At 38.6% G+C, this 18,985-nt stretch overlaps 1 protein-coding gene across 3 annotated transcripts in view; it reads right to left on the bottom strand.

The window, feature by feature from the left end:
- SLC30A5 (solute carrier family 30 member 5) overlaps window positions 1-18,985 on the bottom strand; it is a 38,626-nt gene that overhangs the window by 2,620 nt on the left and 17,021 nt on the right. For 2 of the 3 annotated variants that reach the window (XM_005557066.5, XM_073993563.1), the window contains 9 exons: window positions 15,961-16,048; window positions 14,680-14,756; window positions 13,791-13,961; window positions 12,982-13,270; window positions 12,592-12,800; window positions 11,790-11,947; window positions 10,286-10,415; window positions 6,959-7,160; window positions 4,513-4,739 (listed from right to left, as the gene is read on the bottom strand). In XM_005557066.5, coding sequence (XP_005557123.3) covers window positions 4,513-4,739; window positions 6,959-7,160; window positions 10,286-10,415; window positions 11,790-11,947; window positions 12,592-12,800; window positions 12,982-13,270; window positions 13,791-13,961; window positions 14,680-14,756; window positions 15,961-16,048 — 1,551 coding nt within the window. The remainder of the gene's footprint in view (window positions 1-4,512; window positions 4,740-6,958; window positions 7,161-10,285; window positions 10,416-11,789; window positions 11,948-12,591; window positions 12,801-12,981; window positions 13,271-13,790; window positions 13,962-14,679; window positions 14,757-15,960; window positions 16,049-18,985) is intronic. The other variant, XR_012413711.1, reaches the window with a different exon arrangement.

Here is an 18,985-nt window from a genome sequence, read left to right as displayed (position 1 = left end):
CACAATGGAGATACTTTCTGACAGAAAGTAAACACACAGGTTCCTTGGTCCAGGATCACTATTTTTTTTTTTTTTTTTTTTTTTTTGAGACGGAGTCTTGCTCTGTCACCCAGGCTGGAGTGCAGTGGCCGGATCTCAGCTCACTGCAAGCTCCGCCTCCCGGGTTCACGCCATTCTCCTGCCTCAGCCTCCCGAGTAGCTGGGACAACAGGCGCCTGCCACCTCGCCCGGCTAAGTTTTTGTATTTTTAGTAGAGACGGGGTTTCACTGTGTTACCCAGGATGGTCTCGATCTCCTGACCTCGTGATCCGCCCGTCTCGGCCTCCCAAAGTGCTGGGATTACAGGCTTGAGCCACGGCGCCCGGCCCAGGATCACTATTAAGCTCATTAAAAAAAACAAACCAAACAAAAAACCAGCCATAATGAGGAGAAGTCAGAAGCAGGAAGGAAGAGAAGAGGGGAAATTAGCTTAAAGTAAAGGTGCCTAAAATATTCTGATCTATTTCTGGAGGCTACAGATATGTGGGGGAAAAAAGATATCTCACCTAGGAATGATGCTAGTATGGCAGCTCTGAGTTGGAAGGCAAATGGGTCTTACAGGTATCTTTATTTTGTTTGTTTTTGTCTTTTTTTGAGACGGAGTCTTGCTCTGTTGCCAGGCTGGAGTGCAGTGGCACCATCTCGGCTCACTGCAACCTCTGCCTCCTGGGTTCAAGCAATTCTCCTGCCTCAGCCTCCCAAGTAGCTGGGACTATAGGCGCACGCCACCACGTCTGGCTAATTTTTTTTTTTTTTTTGGTATTTTAGTAGAGATGGGGTTTCACCATGTTGCCCAGGCTGGTCTCGAACTCGTGAGTTCAGGCAATCCGCCCATCTCGGCCTCTCAAAGTGCTAGGATTATAGGCGTGAGCCACCGTGCCCAGCTGCTACAGCTATCTTTATATCTAAAATGGGCTCTTATCAACAGCAGTACCCTTATTTTCACTGATACAGCACAACTCTGCCTATTCTAACCATTACCTAGACACATTCAATGAACTACAAGGTCTCATTTACACAGATACATTCATATGCACATTATTTGTTATAGAGAGATAACATGTTCAAAAGATATATCCTCAATGTTCAACAACAGAGGATTGGTTAAATAAATTATTGACTACCCATACAATGTAATACTGCAGTCATTAACAATGTATTAGAATATTAATCAACATGACATTATTAAGTGGGAAGAAAATTTATAAAACACTACAAAAGCTTTTTATAGAATGGGAAGGAAACAAAAAGTGTTTCTTTTTGTTTACTGACAAAATTCCTGGCAAAATTATGTGACTTTTTTTTCTTTTTTGCACTTTTCTGTATTTTGAAGTTTTCTGCAAAGGGCATATATATATATACATTATTTATATATATGCTTATTATATATTATATATAGATATATTTTTAAGACAGTCTAACTCTGTCGCCCAGGCTGGAGTGCAGTGGTGCGATCTCTGCTCACTGCAACCTCTGCCTCCTGGGTTCAAGCGATTCTTCTGCCTTAGCCTCCTGAATAGCTGGGACTACAGGCACGCGCCACCACACCCAGCTAATTTTTGTATTTTTTGTAGTTTTAGTAGAGATGGGGTTTCACCATATTGATCAGGCTGGTCTCAAACTCCTGACCTTGTGATCCGCCTGCTTCGGCCTCCCAAAGTGCTGGGATTACAGGTGTGAGCCACCACGCCCGGCCTGCAACAGACATATATTATTATTGAAATAAAAAATACTTTAGGCCAGGCATGGTGGCTCATGCCCATAATCCTGCACTTTGGAAGGCCGAGGCTTGAGCTCAGGATTTCAAGACCACCCTGGGCAACATGGAGAAACCCCAGCTCTATTTAAAAACAAAACAAAACAAACACAACTTTAAAAAACCCCATGATGTACTACTATCCACTAATTATGAGGTGAGAGAAACTTTACTAATTTCATTTATGAAAATAATGGATTAAGATGATAGAACTTAAATATTCAAGATGCCATCTTTTCTTTTTTTTTTTTTTTTTTTTTTTGAGACGGAGTCATGCTCTGTCGCCCAGGCTGGAGTGCAGTGGCCGGATCTCAGCTCACTGCAAGCTCCGCCTCCCGGGTTCACGCCATTCTCCTGCCTCAGCCTCCCAAGTAGCTGGGACTACAGGCGCCCGCCACTTCGCCCGGCTAGTTTTTTGTATTTTTTAGTAGAGACGGGGTTTCACCGTGTTAGCCAGGATGGTCTCGATCTCCTGACCTCGTGATCCGCCCGTCTCGGCCTCCCAAAGTGCTGGGATTACAGGCTTGAGCCACCGCGCCCGGCCAACAAGATGCCATCTTTTCATCAGCAGATCCCAATTCTTTAATATGATGTAGTAAACCACAAGGTGAAAGATAGTCTATTTTATATTTATTTATTTCTAGGAATTGCTGGTTTATATTCTCATCTTATTTTTCTACATGACTGTTTTTTCCTTTGAGACAGTCTTGCTCTGTTGGCCAGGTTGGAGTACAGTGGTGTGATTTTTGGCTCACTGCAACCTCTGCCTCCTGGGTTCAAGCGATTATCATGCTTCAGTCACTCAGGTAGCTGGGATTACTGGTGTGTGCTACTACTACACCCAGCTAATTTTTTTTTTTTTTGAGATGGAGCCTCACTCTGTTGCCCAGGCTGGAGTGCAGTGGCGCGATCTCAGCTCAATGCAAGCTCTGCCTCCCGGGTTTGTGCCATTCTCCTGCCTCAGCCTCCCGAGTAGCTGGGACTACAGGCGCCCACCACCACGCCTGGCTAATTTTTCGTATTTTTTTAGTACAGATGGGGTTTCACCGTGTTAGCCAGTATGGTCTCAATCTCCTGACCTCGTGATCTGCCTGCCTCAGCCTCTCAAAGTGCTGGGATTACAGGTGTGAGCCACCGTGCCCGACTCTAATTTTTGTATTTTTAGTAGAGATGGGCTTTCACCATGTTGGCCAGGCTGACCTTGAACTCCTGGCCTCAAGTGATCTGCCCACCTCAGCCTCCCAAAGTGCTGGATTACAGGCATGAGCCACCATGCCCAGCTAAGATTGTCTTTTTCTTGACTTAAAGTATTATGCACAGTAAGCCTTTGCCTGTTTATATGTGCTGCAAATGTTTTTTCCTGGTCTGCCTTTTGTTTTATATTTGTTAATGAAATCTTCCACCAACTGGCAATTTTCAACTGGTCAAATTTGTAAATTTTATCCTCCCTTTTCGGCTTCTGGTTTCAAGTATATTAAAAAGGCTTTCCCTATCTTTGTGATTATAAACATATTTTTCTGGCCAGGTGTGGTGGCTCACACCTCTAATCCCAGCACTTTGGGAGGCCGAGGTGGGTGGATAGCTTGAGGTCAGGAGTTCAAGTCCAGCCTCGCCAACATGGCAAAACCCCGTCTGTACTAAAATATAAAAATTAGCTGGGTGTGGTAGGCCTGTAATCCCAGCAACTTGGGAGGCTGAGGCAGGAGAATTGCTTGAACCTGGGAGGCGGAGGTTGCAGTGAGTTGGGATCGTGCCCCTCCACTCCAGCCTGGCAACAGAGCAAGACTCCGTCTCAAAAAACAAACAAAAATATTTTTCTGTTTAGTAGTTTCATAATTTTTTTGTCATTTACATATTTAATCCACTGGAAATATATTTTTATGTAATATGGCATAGAGATAATAGCTTTTTTTTCCCCACCAAGTAGAGAATTAACCGAAAGTGGGTTGTTTATGTCAACTATTTCTCCCTAGTGATCTAAAATACCATCTTTGCTATATACTGAATTCTATAAACTCCTGTGTCTGTTTCTGGACAACCTATTATTTTTATTTCTTCTTTTATGCTATATACCATAATTCTGCATTTATTTTCATTTTTTATTATTTCTTCTTTTACAGACGACCTATTATTCTTATTGTTACTTTTTTTTTTTTTTGCACTGCCCAGGAAACAATCCCAGGTCACAAGAATGGGAACTTACTATTTTTTTAAAAGTTGATTTATGTCTTTATTCTTATGCAAGGACCAAACTATTAGTTTTGTCACTTAATTCTGTTACTTTATAATTACAAAGTAGGATCCTATTAATTAATTCTGTATGTTTTCTTATTCTCAAGCACTAACTCTTCCAAGTAAGTTCCAAATAATTTTAGAACATCACAAACCATAAGCAAAAATATCCAATGAAGGCAACTAAATTGAAATCTAAATAAAATAAAATCAACATCATTATAATAGTCTTCTCATCCAAGAAAATCTCATCCATCTACTCAGTCACTGTTTTATGTCCTTTAAATAAAACTATTTTTCTCATTTATACCTTGCATATTTCTTGTTAGGTCAACTTATTAAATTTTAAATGCTACTTTATATTTATTTTTTGGCCTCTTTTTGTTTTGTTTTATTATTTATTTGGGTGTTTATTTTATTTCCAGGAAAGACTTCAAAAATGTGATTTTCAAGGAAGAAAGTAGTGAAGAAATTACATACAGTACCTTTTCTAAAGCAATATGTAGTTCTTTTTCATATTCTGGTGGCAATCTCAGGAGTAGAACCTGGCAGGCATCTTTAATTAGTGGAACAACACTGAGAAATATTAATACAGCAATAAAAAGAGAACAGAGCGGGTCAGCGATGAACCATCCAAACTGCTCTATAAGAATTGTGGATACAATCACACCAATGCTGCCAAGTGTATCTGCCAAAACATGTAGAAATACACCTACAAATAAAATATATAAGGACATTAAAAATTAAGGCACATCTAATTTAGTTTTTTAATACATTCTACCAATATTACTGGATACCTACAGTGCACCACATACTTTGCTACTGGCTAGTACTTCAAAATGCCTAAAACATGATCACTGCCCTCAAGGAATTCAGAATACAGTGGTAAAAATATAAGGACATGGGCATTCATGACACAGCGTGCTGAATTTTATGGTGTACTTTGTCTGGAAAGGCTTCCCAAAAATCATACTTGAGGCAAGTTTTGACATTACCCAAATTACTTATATTAAGCAATCAGAATAAACAATTCATCATAATAAATGATTAGTACTTCCTCCATTTTTTTTATAGTGCAATAAAAGTTTCTAAAAAAGGAGTAAGAATTTCCTTTTTGTAATGAGGGTTCATAATAGCACACTGTATTTACCTTGCAACTAATATCTATTCAGCTGTTACTATGAAAAGGACTCTATAATTATAATCATTTAAACACTAACATTTAAGAACAAATATATTTTCATTTTCTTTTTTTTTTTTGATACAGAGTCTCACTCTGTTGCCCAGGCTGGAGTAAAGTGGTGTAATCTCGGCTCACTGCAACCTCCACCTCTCAGGTTCAAGGGATTTTCGTGCCTCAGCCTCCTGAGTAGCTAAGACTGACTACAGGCGCCTGCCACCACACCCAGCTGTTTTGTATTTTTAGTAGAGACAGGGTTTCGCCATGTTGGAGGGACAGGTCTTGAACTCCCGACCTCAGGTGATCTGCCTACCTCGGCCTCCCAAAGTGCTAGGATTACAGATGTGAGCCACTGTGCCTGGCCTCATTTTCTTTTTACAAAATTTTCTGTGACGGCCGGGCATGGTGGCTCACACCCGTAATCCCAGCACTTTGGGAGGCTGAGATGGGCGGATCACCTGAGGTAGGGAGTTTGAGACCAGCTTGATCAACATGGAGAAAACCCATCTCTATTAAAAAAAAAAAACAAACAAAAAACAACAACAACAACAACAAAATTAGCCGGGTGCGGTAGTGCATGCCTGTAATCCCAGCTACTCAGGAGGCTGAGGCAGGAGAATCACTTGAACCCAGGAGGCGGAGGTTGTGGGTGAGCCGTGATTGTGCCATTGCACTCCAGCTTTGCAACAAGAGCAAAACTCCATCTCAAAAGAAAAAAAAAAAACTTTCTGTGACATCAGAATTCCTGCTATATTTTTATTTTCATTTTAAATTTTTTTCTGTGTTCTAGAGCAAGATTCATTTTCATTAAAATTTTAAAAATTTTATTGTGGTAAGAACAATTAACAAGAAAATTTTAAGTGCACAAAACATTATCAATGACTTTAGGTACAATGTTGTACAGCAGATCTCTAGAACTTGTTCGTCTTGCCATTAATACTTTATACCTGTGGGTTAGTGACCTCCATTTCCCCCTCATCCTAGCCACCATCAATCTATCCTTTGGTTCTATGAATTTCATCCCATGTAAGTGGAAGCATGCAGTATCTATCTTTCCATGACTGGCTTATTTCACTTGGCATAATGTCCTTAAAGTTCATCTATGTTGTCACATATTATAGAACTTATTTATTTATTTTTTAAAATTAGATGCCATGCTAATCTTTGCTGTACTCTTCTAATTTTAGTATATGTGTTGCCAAAAAAAGCATAAAATGTCCCTTTTTAATTTTTTTTTTTTTTAATTTTTTGAGATGGAGTCTCGCTGTGTCTCCCAGGCTGGAGTGCAGTAGTGTGATCTTGGCTCACTGCAACCTCTGCCTCCTGGGTTCAAGGGATTCTCCGGCCTCGGCCTCCCGAGTAGCTGGGATTACAGGCACCCGCCACCATGCCCGGCTAATTTTTGAATTTTTAGTAGAGATAGGGTTTCACCATATTGGCCAGGCTGGTCTCAAACTCCTGTCCTCAGGTGGTATTCCCGCCTCAGCTTCCCAAATTGCTGGGATTAACAGGCGTGAACCACCGCACCCCCAACCATAATGTCCCTTTTTTTAAAGGCTGAAAAATATTTAATTTTATGTGTGTTCAGGTAAGAGTATTTTCTATAGCGATAGCTTCAGACCTTTCTTTTACTCACAGATTGCTTTTTAAAAATCTTATCATACCAGAAGCCCAAAACTTAATACAAATAAACACAGAGGGTCAATTTAGAACACAGTCGAAAAGTAGGATAATATTTTGCAAGGACTCACCCCTCATGTTAGCATTCATGCCTCCGCCTGCAGATCCGTGGCTGTGACCATGCCCATGGTCACTGTGTCCATGCATATGATGTGAATGGCTGTGATCAGATGAGTGACAGCTTCCTTGAGAAGCTCCATGGGCATGGCTATGGGCATGGCTAAAGGCACAGATACCAATAAGGTTTACTATCAGCCCTCCAACTGAGACTGGCTAGCAAAAGGGAGAAAAAAAACCCTTTAAATTAGTAATTTAAAAATAAACTTGTTATTTAAAAGTTATTATATAGCTATATATGTTTTATTGTTTACAGTTTTGAAAGTGTTTACAGTAAAACCTTACTAGGTTTCAGTAAGTCCAAATTTTAAAAATATGAATTTTAGAACATTTTAGAAGAAACATTTTAACTTTCAAATATCAAGCAAAATTGGTAAGTAGAGGAATTTGGACTTATTTCAATTAAGAATGGTATGTACTTGGTTTATGGTTTATGTATAAATAAATGATGCCAAGTTTTGTTCATTTAAGAGTTTGAAAGTACTGTTTACTAGGGCAAGCATACACTGTACCTGAAATCTTGTTTATATTACTAGGTAAATTTGAACAGTTTATATGCAAATAATTATAATTTATTAATGAGCAGATTCCAAATATGGTCTTATTATGTCTTAAACACAGTAAATTTTTCCAAAGTAAAACAAGTATAATGAAAAAGCAAACATACAATAGTAATCTCTCATTTATTTAAACTAAAAACAAACTTTTTTCTTTGGTAGAGACAGGGTCTGTGTTGCCCAGGCTGTCCTCAAACTCCTGGGCTCAAGTGATCTTCCCGCCTTGGCCTCCAAAAGTGTTGGGATTATGGGATTACAGGCACGAGCCACTATGCCTGGTCTCTCATTTTTTTCTTAACAAAGTGAATGAAATTACTTTAATTTAATGGTGCCACAATAACACTCCAAAGGATAAACAAAGTTACTTATCCTTGATTATCTGCTCTTACAAAATGATCTTGAATAGTAGTAGCTCAGGGTGTTAATTTGCCTACATCTACAATTTAAAGCAATCCATTTGTTTTATAAAAGGAAAATATAAAGTGAGAAGGACAAATACTTTTAATTACTTTTCAAAAGTAGTAAGAGATTTACTTTATTAAATGTGTAGGGAGATTATTTACTTCTTCCTGTGATTGGGACCATTTGACTCCAGATTTTAATATGTCATTAGGCTTTATAAGCTTGTAGATGGTTAATGACTTTGAATGAAACCAAGTACTGCTTACAGAGACTCCATCATCTCATAAGTACTCCTTCTCCCCTACTGAAAAATACATCATCATTGTGTATTTTATCAGGAAAATAAAAATGTAGAAGATGAAAGTCTCCTATAATTCTATCACCAAGGGTTAGTCATGCTTAAAATGGTGTATTTTCCATCTATGTACTAACATACATACACATAACACCCTTTAAAACCAACAATGTAATCATAATACTCTTTTACAATTTTTTTCTTATTTTGAGACAGAGATTCGCTCTGTCACCCAGGCTGAAGTGCAGTGGCACGATCTCAGTTTATTGCAACCTCCACCTCCCAGGTTCAAGCGATTCTCCTGCCTCAGCTACCCAAGCAGCTAGGATTACAGGCGCCCGCCACCACGCCTGGCCTGCAGTTTGTTTTGCACTAGTACATCTTGTAAATATTTTCATGCCAGTATATACAGATATATCTCATTCTTTTCAGTAGCTCCATAGTATTCTATTATATAGATAACAATTTTATTTAATTACTTTTTTCACTGGTAGACAGTGAATTGTTTCCATTTTTTCACTATTATAAATAAGGGTACAATGAATCATGTACTACTTTTTTTTTTTTTTGACAGAGTCTCTCTGTCACCCAGGCTGGAGTACAGTGGCGCAACCTGGACTCACTGAAGCCTCTGCCACCTGCCTCAAGTCATTCTCCTGCCTCAGCCTCCCAACTAGCTGGGATTACAGGTGTGTGCCACCACGTCTGGCTAATTTTTGTATTTTTAGTAGAGATGTGGCTTCACTATGTGGACCAGACTGGTCTCAAATTCCTGACCTCAGGTGATCCAACCACCTCAGCCTCCCAAAGTGCTGGGATTACAGGCGGGAGTCACCACACCCGGCCTGAATCATGTACTTCTATATGTTTGTGTGAATGTTTATGTATGATAAATATTAAATGTCAAAGGATACATGCTCTTAAAAACTCAAAAAAGTGTATTTTTCCAAACTTATTCTAGAAACATTTTACTCATGTATGCTTCCACCAGCAAGACTCAGAGCTGCTTTTAGTCATTTAACAACTGATTTCCTATGACAAGCCAGGTGCTAGAACTTACGAGTTGATAATACATAAATCAGGTCCTGAAGATACTTATATATCTTAATTGTGGAAGAATGACAAATTAAATAACTGCAACTCAATGTTGCTAAAAGAAGAATGCACAAAACATAATGAGAATACTGAGAAAAGGAATCTAACAAACTTTGCGGAGATAAGAGGGGATTAAAAGAAAGTATTTACAAAAATTAGCGGGGCGTGGCGGTAGGCGCCTCTAGTCCCAGCTACTCAGGAGGATGAGACAGGAGAATCGCTTGAACCCGGGAGGCGGAGTTACAGTGAGCCGAGATTGTGCTACTGCCCTCCAGCCTGGGTGACAGAGCAAGATCCTGTCTCAAAAAAAAAAAGAAAGAAAAAAAGTATTTCACTAGAGGAGACACATAAGCAAAATCTTGACGGAGGCTGAAGGGCAGAAGGAAGGAAAGGACATGCCAACTACAAGAAACAGCACATGTAAAGCTTTGGTGGTAGAGGGAGAACATTAAAAGTTGCTACAGCTGGCCAGGCACAGTGGCTCATGCCTGTAATCCCAGCACGTTGGGATGCCAAGGCGGGAGGGCTTGAGGTCAGTAGTTCGAGACCAGCCTGGTCAACATGGCGAAACCCTGTCTCTACAAAATATACAAAAACTAGCTGGGTGTGGTGGCACATGCCTGTAATCCCAGCTACTCAGGAGGCTGAGGCATGAGAATCCCTTGAGCCTGGGAGGTGGAGGTTGCAGTGAGCTGAGATCGTGCCACTGCACTCCAGCCTGGAAAACAGAGACTCTGCCTCAAAAAAAAAAAAAAAAGATTTTCTAAGAGGAAGCACTATAAATGTAAACAGCAAGATAGGAAGTCATGTTGATATAAATAAAAATAAAATAAAATCTTCTTAGAGCAATAACTACAAACAGTTAAACTTTAGGATAGAAAAAACTATCTAAGTATGACTAGAAATTCAAATAGGAAAATAAAAAGACTTACTGTTAACATGTGAGTGTCTAATTCTGGAGGATCAATCAATCTAGCCACTGACTCCATAAACACAAAAAATGCTATTACTATTAGAAAAAGTCCATTAATAAATCCAGACAGAATTTCTATTCGGCCGTACCTAAAAACATAGAACATTTTTCAGAAAAGAAAAATGGCAAATATTTTTAAAGTACAAACTTTATAAATGAAGAAACAAGTCCAAATTTTCATACTACTAAGTAATTAATAATATTTAAAAGTTAGCAATATTTTAAATATCATATTAATGCCTGGAAGGTCCTTCATATATCTAGATATAAAATATATCTATATATTTTTTATATCTAGATATATATATATATCTGTTTGTTAAAATTTTACATATTCATCAAAGTCCTTCTTTACAGTCTCTTTTTTTTTTTTTTTTTTTTGAGACGGAGTCTCGCTCTGTCGCCCAAGCTGGAGTGCAGTGGCCAGATCTCAGCTCACTGCAAGCTCCGCCGCCCGAGTTTACGCCATTCTCCTGCCTCAGCCTCCCAAGTAGCTGGGACTACAGGCGCCTGCCACCTTGCCCGGCTAGTTTTTTGTATTTTTTAGTAGAGACGGGGTTTCACCGTGTTAGCCAGGATGGTCTTGATCTCCTGACCTCGTGATCCGCCCGTCTCGGCCTCCCAAAGTGCTGGGATTACAGGCTTGAGCCACCGTGCCCGGCCTCTTTTTTTTTTTTTTGAGACGGAGTCTCGCTCTATTGCCCAGGCTGGAGTGCAGTGGCACAATCTTGGCTCACTGCAAGCTCCACTTCCCAGGTTCACACCATTCTCCTGCCTCAGCCTCCCAAGTAGCTGGGACTACAAGTACCCAGCACCATGCCCGGCTAATTTTTTTGTATTTTTAGTAGAGACGGGGTTTCACCATGTTAGCCAGGATGGTCTCATCTCCTGACCTCGTGATCCGCCCGCCTTGGCCTCCCAAAATGTTAGGATTACAGGCGTTAGCCACTGCACCCGGCCCTCTCTCTCTTTTTTTTTTTTTTGAGACATAGTCTCACTCTGTTGCCCAGGCTGGAGTGCAGTGGTGCGATCTTGGCTCACTGCAACCTCCGCCTTCTGGGTTCAAGCGATTCTCCTGCCTCAGCTTCCCGAGTAGCTGGGGCTACAGGTGCGTGCCACCATACCCAGCTAATTTTTGTATTTTTAGTACAGACGAGGTTTCACCATGTTGGCCAGGCTGGTCTCGAACTCCTGACCTCAGGTGATCTGCCTGCCTTGGCCTCCCAAAGTGCTAGGATTACAGGCATGAGTCACCGTGCTCGGCCAAGGGAGCATAACCTTTGAGCTTAATTCCATTCAGTATTTATCAAATGCCCAATTAATATCCCCTTATTTACTTCACATTTTTTAAAAATGAAGATTTGGAAATTATTTGTACTAAAAGTAATATAAGTAACATAATTCTGTTCCTTAACATGGAATTTGCACTTAAGATATACCACCTCAATAGTCAATGTACCTACCCATAAGAGAAAATCCGAGTGGCTTTCCACCTACTCATCAGGGCAGCAAAAAGTCCCATGACCAAAGCAGAGCAGTCAAAGAGCATGTGAAATCCATCTGAGATCAGGCCCAGACTGTTCGTCAACACGCCGTAGAATAATTCCACAAAGGTAAAAAGCTAAAAATATCACACACACACAAAAAAGGGAGGAGTATGTTGGGAACTATGTTTCAATTAGGAGGATTTTAACCCTTAATTATCCAAATTTACTTGAAGATCTGCTATAATTGTTTAGTTATTTAACTGCCACTTATATTAGAAACCCTATTTCACACAAATTGTAAAAAACCAAGATAAATCCATTTTACAAACTATTAAATTGTAAAAAACTAAGATAAATCCATTTTACAAACTATTTAAAAATGGTTTTGTTTATATGTCTATAAAAAATAATAAACTAGGTTATAAAATGTTAGCAATAGGTGATTTGTAACACTGATTGCTAATAGTGAGATCCTGTAAGTTATTAGAATTCTTTAAATGCTACTATATTTACTGATTTGAAGGAACATACTAAATCAATGCTTCTAAAATGCCTCACAAATTGTTTGCTTAAATGGCTGGGCATGGTGGCACACGACTTAAGAATTGCCTAAGTAGTCTGAATATGATCTTGTAATCTTGCTATTATACTTAAAAGAAATTTAAATTTTAGCCCATCTTATTATCAGAAATTTGGGAAGTACTAAACTTATACAAGAACTGTCAAAATTAAAATATTATGCTTTTAGGATATGCCAATTAACATTTAAAAATCTTACCAGATTCAAGCACAAGAAGTAAAAGATCTGCCTAGAGTCACTCTCCTCAAGAATTTGTTTTAGTGATTCCTTAATAAACCTAGGGATTGACTGAGAGCTATGCTGAAAAGCGTCACCCATGAAGTTATAAAGAGGTGTTCCTTCAGGAGAATATCCAATAAGGGTACCTTTTTGTCCTCTCTTAGAGGGAGATGATAAGATATTGGCAGCTACAAAGAGAAAAAAAGAATATTGTTTAAATTTTAGAAGTTTAAGCTACCAAAACCAACACAGTAACTGTCAGCACTAAATGCAAGCACTGAAGAATTTCCCAAATTAAGTAAATGATTTGACCATCAAAATCCATAAATAGAAATTTGTTAAAATAAAAACAAGGGGGAAAATGCTTACACAAAATGAAGAATATAGCACTCACTACCACTCCTCCAGACAGGACGTGTTCAGTGCTCTCCTGGTGTGCTGCTTTGTTCATAGCCCGAAGCTGGTCTGTTATTGGATGTGTCCAAAAATTTCCAAAAAGGAGAGCACTAATAAAAATGGGAAAGGATCCATAACGAGCACATTTGGAAACTTCCATTTTGACTGAACAAATGGAATCCACATAGAAATCCAGGATCATGACAAAAAAGATAACCGTTGCAAAAGGCATAATGAGAGAAAACCAAGACTCGACTTTACTCTAGAAATTAAAAAAAAGAATTGTCAAGACTATACATGTATAAAGTTCACATCTTACAAGATGTTTCTGTTAATCTTTTAATATATAAATAATCGCATGATTCAATATGATTCATAATATGCCAACTTATAAAAGCTGTAAGATATTAGTACATTTTCTCAGTATTCTCCAAAGTTTTAAAAAACAAAAGCACTATTGTGTAATCATTCGATAAACACTAGGCGACACACAATCCTTAAGCCTAACACATGGTTAATTGCTGCTTTTTCAAATGATTCTTTTGGGCCATAGGAATGTGAGGGATATATAAATGTAATAGCCTTTGATTTGTATTTTCTATAAACAATAAAATTAACTCCAATTAAAAAAAAAAAAAAACTACAAAGAAAAAGCAAAGACAATTTAAGCCACTTTCAACCTCAAATTAAAATACAATTTATTGAATATAGTGAACTAAAAATTTAATAGCAATTCATTTTACTAGCAATTTAATAGCAATAAATCCTTGCTCCTATCTTACCTCAGTTGTCACAGAAAGAACAATGACCCATGGGCACAAGAGAAGCACAGAAACAAGATGAGATAAAGCCTGAAGACGTTTAGCTCCACCAACGTCAATAGAGAGCTTTCTGGAAGCTGTATGAAAACCAACTTTACAACACAAAGCCAGTACTAGCAATAATACTCCACCCTGTGAGTAAAATTAGATAAGTCTCATTAGAAACACATACAGTTCAATAGTCAATCCTTAAATACATGATGTTTTTCTTTTTTCCCCCCAGAGACGGGGTCTTGCTCTGTCACCCAGGCTGAAGTATAGTGGCCTGATCACAGCTCACTGCAGCCTCAAACTCCTGTGATCAAAGAGATCCTCCTGTCTCAGCCTCCCAAGTAGCTGGGACTACTGGCACACACCACCACACCAGGCTAACATAATATTTAAAGAAATGGAACTAGTATATTTTTCCCATATACTGAATTACTTAACTACTTAAATCGCAGGCAATGTTATAAATTAATGGTAAATTTTTTTTTTTTTGAGACAAAGTTTCACTTTTGTTGCCCAGGCTGAAGTGCAATGGCGTAACCTTGGCTCACTGCAACCTTGGCCTCCTGGGTTCAAGTGATTCTTCTGCCTCAGCCTCCTGAGGAGCTGGGATTATAGGCATGCGCCACCACACCTGGCTAATTTTGTATTTTTAGTAGAGACAGGGTTTTTCTATGTTGGTCAGGCTGGTCTTGAACTCCCGACCTCAGGTGATCCACCTGCCTCAGCCTCCCAAAGTGCTGGGATTTCAGGCGTAAGCCACTGGGCCCAGCTGATAATTTATTTTAAATGTACCTTTAAAGTTATAGTTGCTACAACTTTTCAGAATCTTTTGATTTTGTTAGGAACAAATAAATCATACCTTGTGATCTGCCACACCTAAGAAGGCAATGGCTGTGTAAAGCATATGAGTTAGAGCACTGTCATGATGTCCCTCAGCTAAGTGAGTTGAAGTAAAGGAAAAAAATTCCAAAAAGTCACTCTTTGACACCTGAAGTTCTCCTGAAATTTTAGTTACACTATTTTGGATTGCATTTAGACTGATCTGGGGGCCCCAAACCTAATTACTTTCAATAATGTGTTTCACTTAAAAACAAAACAAAACAAAATAAAACAATCTAACATTTAATTCCAGGACCTCATTTATAAATTGGAATGCCTGTATTTATTTTGTTGTCTCCAAAACAATTATAATAGTGCTTAAGATAAACTTGCCAGATTTTAGTAGTTAACCTCTAAAAGACATATTGCATACATACTTTAAGTACAACAAAGGTACAAGAGCAAGGAATCTCCCTGGACCACTCCTGTCCAGTAGAATTAAGGTTGCCCTTTAAAACCGACTTGTAAAATGAGTCCTAAATCTGTCTTCTAAGTCAATGACCACATAAATCTTAGCAGAGTAAGTGGCAAGCAAAAGAGGGTGGGCAATAGAGGTTGTATCACAAGCAACCTGGAGCTTTTCCAAAGTCATACTCTTCTCCCTCATTGTAACAAAGAAAATTATTATTAGTTTACTAATAAGTTTTAGGGCAGTGAGTATCAGTAACAGAAGAATAAAAACTGGTGCTTGGAGTTCTGCTGGATGGAGTGGGTAAGGATGTATGAATAGAAAATAGAAAAAAGGCATGTCTGTAGAGTAAAATGAGTAGATATATTTGACTAGAGAGTTGGGTTTCTACAAGAGAAGAGTTGGGGCTGAGCTAGAGATGATAATTTAGAGCAAGACAATGAATACTGGGTAAGGGAATTTGAACTTTTTCTTTCAGGCAAGAAGATACCAAAGGTTTTTCATTTATGAGCATTTAAATTGTTAAATGATAAGGGAGCAAACATTATGTTGAGTGGCAAATCACCTTTTTTTTTTTTCCCCCAACACCAGGACATTCCAAAATATTCTTTCAATGTCCCTACCTTTCTGAAAATTTAGGGTACTGTAGGTGATACAGAGACGCTATAAAATATTTAACTTATAATGAGTTTGTTCATTATTTGAATAGTGATTTAGAATATCTACATTAATCTATGAAAGTTTCATTCATCATTGATCAGTTTAATTCACTCATCCTTTCTTTTTCCATTGTTCCAGCCTTGTAGTTTTCTGCAAGACTTTAAACAACTCTGATCTATTCCAAAAGGATACGGTGTTCAGCCATTTTAGCCATGAGATCATCATTGTCAAAAAGCAATAAACAGATCACAGCAATAATGAAAAAAGCAGCTCCCCTTGTCTGAAAATAAAGAAAATAACATCAAGGATGACTTTTTCAAGGGTTGATTTTTAAGACCGTAGAAAAACATTTTCTCAAGTAAGCATTTACAAAAATGCATTAAAAAACTGAAAAAACATCTGACATTAAAGCTCTTAGATAAGCTTACAGTATTAGCAGTAAGACATCAAAGAGATATAAACTAATCATAACGTTGATTATCTCTTTGCTAACATGGCTAGACATATTACTGTGCTCAAATTGTTACTGTTTACAGAATCAACCTTCCTAAATGCTACTTTACTTTTGGTTGAAAAGCCCAAGTAGCTAAAGAATAACTAGTAGGAACTTGTTTTACTCTACAATATGCAAGGAATAAAGAATATTCTAGATACTACTCCTCTACAGAAAAATAATCCAGAGGGCATGGTAAAACCAGCAAAGTCATTTCGAAGATCTAGTAAAGTATAAAGTACTTAAAAAGCTGATAAACTTAAAATTTATGTTCTCATTCCAGGGAAAAGTTTTTTTTTTTTTTTTTTCCCAGACAAGTCTTGCGTCGCCCAGGCTGGAGTACAGTGGCATGAACACAGCTCACTGCAGCCTACAATTCCTGGGCTCCAGTGATCCTCTTGCCTCAGCCTACCAAATAGCTGGGACCACAGGCATGTGCTACCATGCCTAGTTAATTTATTTGTAGAGACCAGGTCTAGCCATGTTGTCCAGGTTGAGGAAAAAGGTTTTCATAAAAGAAAATTATTAGCTTAGTTTATGTAAATATTTCAGAAAGGTAGCTTCAAGAGCAATCTAAATAGCATTACTATACATTCCTTTTTTTTTTTTTTTGAGAAGAGTCTCACTCTGTTGCCTAGGCTGGAGTGTAGTGGCGCAATCTCAGCTCACTGCAACCTCCATCTCCCGGGTTCAAGTGATTCTCTTGCCTCAGCCTCCTGAGTAGCTGGGATTACAGGTGCACATCACCATGCTTGGCTAATTTTTGCATTTTTAGTACAGACGGGGTTTCACCATGTTGGCCAGGCTGGTCTCGATCTCTTAACCTTGTGATCCGCCCGCCTTGGTCTCCCAAAGTCCTGGGATTACAGGCATGAGCCACTGTGCCTGGCTAAATAGCATTACTATACATTCTATATTTACAAATTTACAGGTATAACATGTCTTGTATGATACATATACTTGTAGAATACCTATTATATATGGATACATAAGTGTATTATATATAACTACAATGGAAGTATAATACAATACTTCTATTAAAGTTTACAATGCAAAGTGAGGATACTGTTCTATTCATTATATGATTACCACTATAATGGATAAATTCTCTGTTAGTGTGGTATTACAACAAAATTCAGTATTCTACACATAAGAAAAACCGTGTAATTTTAAATTTCTTAAGTTTTCACTGAGTTAGGATATGGCAACATCAACAACAATCAAATACAGAGAACATAACTTAATCTTTTGTTAACAAAGAAGGCAACTGAGAATTTTGTAATGCTTCAGTCTCATAATCAAGAAAAAAAAGGCCGGGCACGGTGGCTCACGCCTGTAATCCCAGCACTTTGGGAGGCTGAGGCAGGTGGATCACGAGGTCAGGAGTTCAAGACCAGCCTGACCAATATGGTGAAACCCCGTCTCTACTAAAAGTACAAAAATTAGCCAGGTGCGGTGGCACCTGTAATTCCAGCTACTCAGAAGGCTGAGGCAGGAGAATTGCTTGAACCTGGGCAGTAGAGGTTGCAGTGAGCCGAGATCGTGCCACTGCACTCCAGCCTGGGTGACAGAGTGAAACTCTGTCTCAAAAAAAAAAAGGCCGGGCGTGGTGGTTCACGCCTGTAATCCCAGAACTTTGGGAGGCCAAGGCGGGCAGATCACAAGGTCAGGAGTTCAAGACCAGCCTGGCCAACATAGTGAAACCTTATCTCTACTAAAAATACAAAAATTAGCTGGGTATAGTGGCATGTGTCTGTAATCTCAGCTACTAGGGAGGCTGAGGCAGAAGAATTGCTTGAACCTGGGAGGTGGAGGTTGCAGTGAGCCAAGAGGGCACCACTGCACTCCAGCCTGGGCAATCCAGTGAGACTCCATCTCAAAAAAAAAAAAAGAAAAAAAACAATCATCAAATCCTGGACTGATGCCCTGATCCATTTCTCACACTAATGAGAACACTCTCATTTCTAGTTACTTAAGGAGGAAAACTTTTTTTTTTAATGTTTGCAAGTCATTTTTATTTCTTTTGTGAGTTGTCATTCCCAGTTTTTTGCTGATTTCCTGCCAAGGATCTTAAACATTTTTTAAACTGAAATGGGTGATTTATACTTTGAAAGAAACGTAAAACTTATTTGTGGCAATTTTTGTTGTTGTTAGTTTTTTGTTTACATACTGATTTCTGTTATACGCTAAGTTTATAATCATTATGAAGCCAAATATAGTCAGTTTTCCCTTTGTGATTTCTTCCACTGCTTTTATGCTCAGAATTTTCTCCATCTATATATTTTATTCTATGTTTTTACAAATGTCTATTTTGTAAACTCACAAAGCTCTTCAATCCGTGAAATTTATTTTGGAGTACTCTATTAGTGAGGGGAAAGGATTAAACAGTGGCCCATGCTTTAATACTAATGACCCAGTATGAAATCTGCAGGCAGAGTATTCTTTTACTCTGCTCTACTTGGCATATTACTTTGTTCACTTCATTACTTCATTTATCTCTCTCCACTACTTTGCTTGAAAGTCCTTTTCAGAATAGGGACTATTACACCGTATTTGTCTTTATGTATCCTTTCCTCTATGTCTAGGAAAATGCACCATGCACAGAAGTGTGGGAGATCGGTCTCGGTAGTGGGAGAAATTACAGGAATAGAAGCAAACCTTCTTGGAAGGCCAGGGGGTTTTGCAAGTTTTGAGACACTCTGACTGAAGGCAGCCAGATTCTCT

This window comes from Macaca fascicularis, chromosome 6 (genome assembly GCF_037993035.2).
Source record: "Macaca fascicularis isolate 582-1 chromosome 6, T2T-MFA8v1.1".
Lineage (NCBI taxonomy): Eukaryota > Metazoa > Chordata > Mammalia > Primates > Cercopithecidae > Macaca > Macaca fascicularis.
This window is presented reverse-complemented; position numbering and strand designations above follow the sequence as displayed.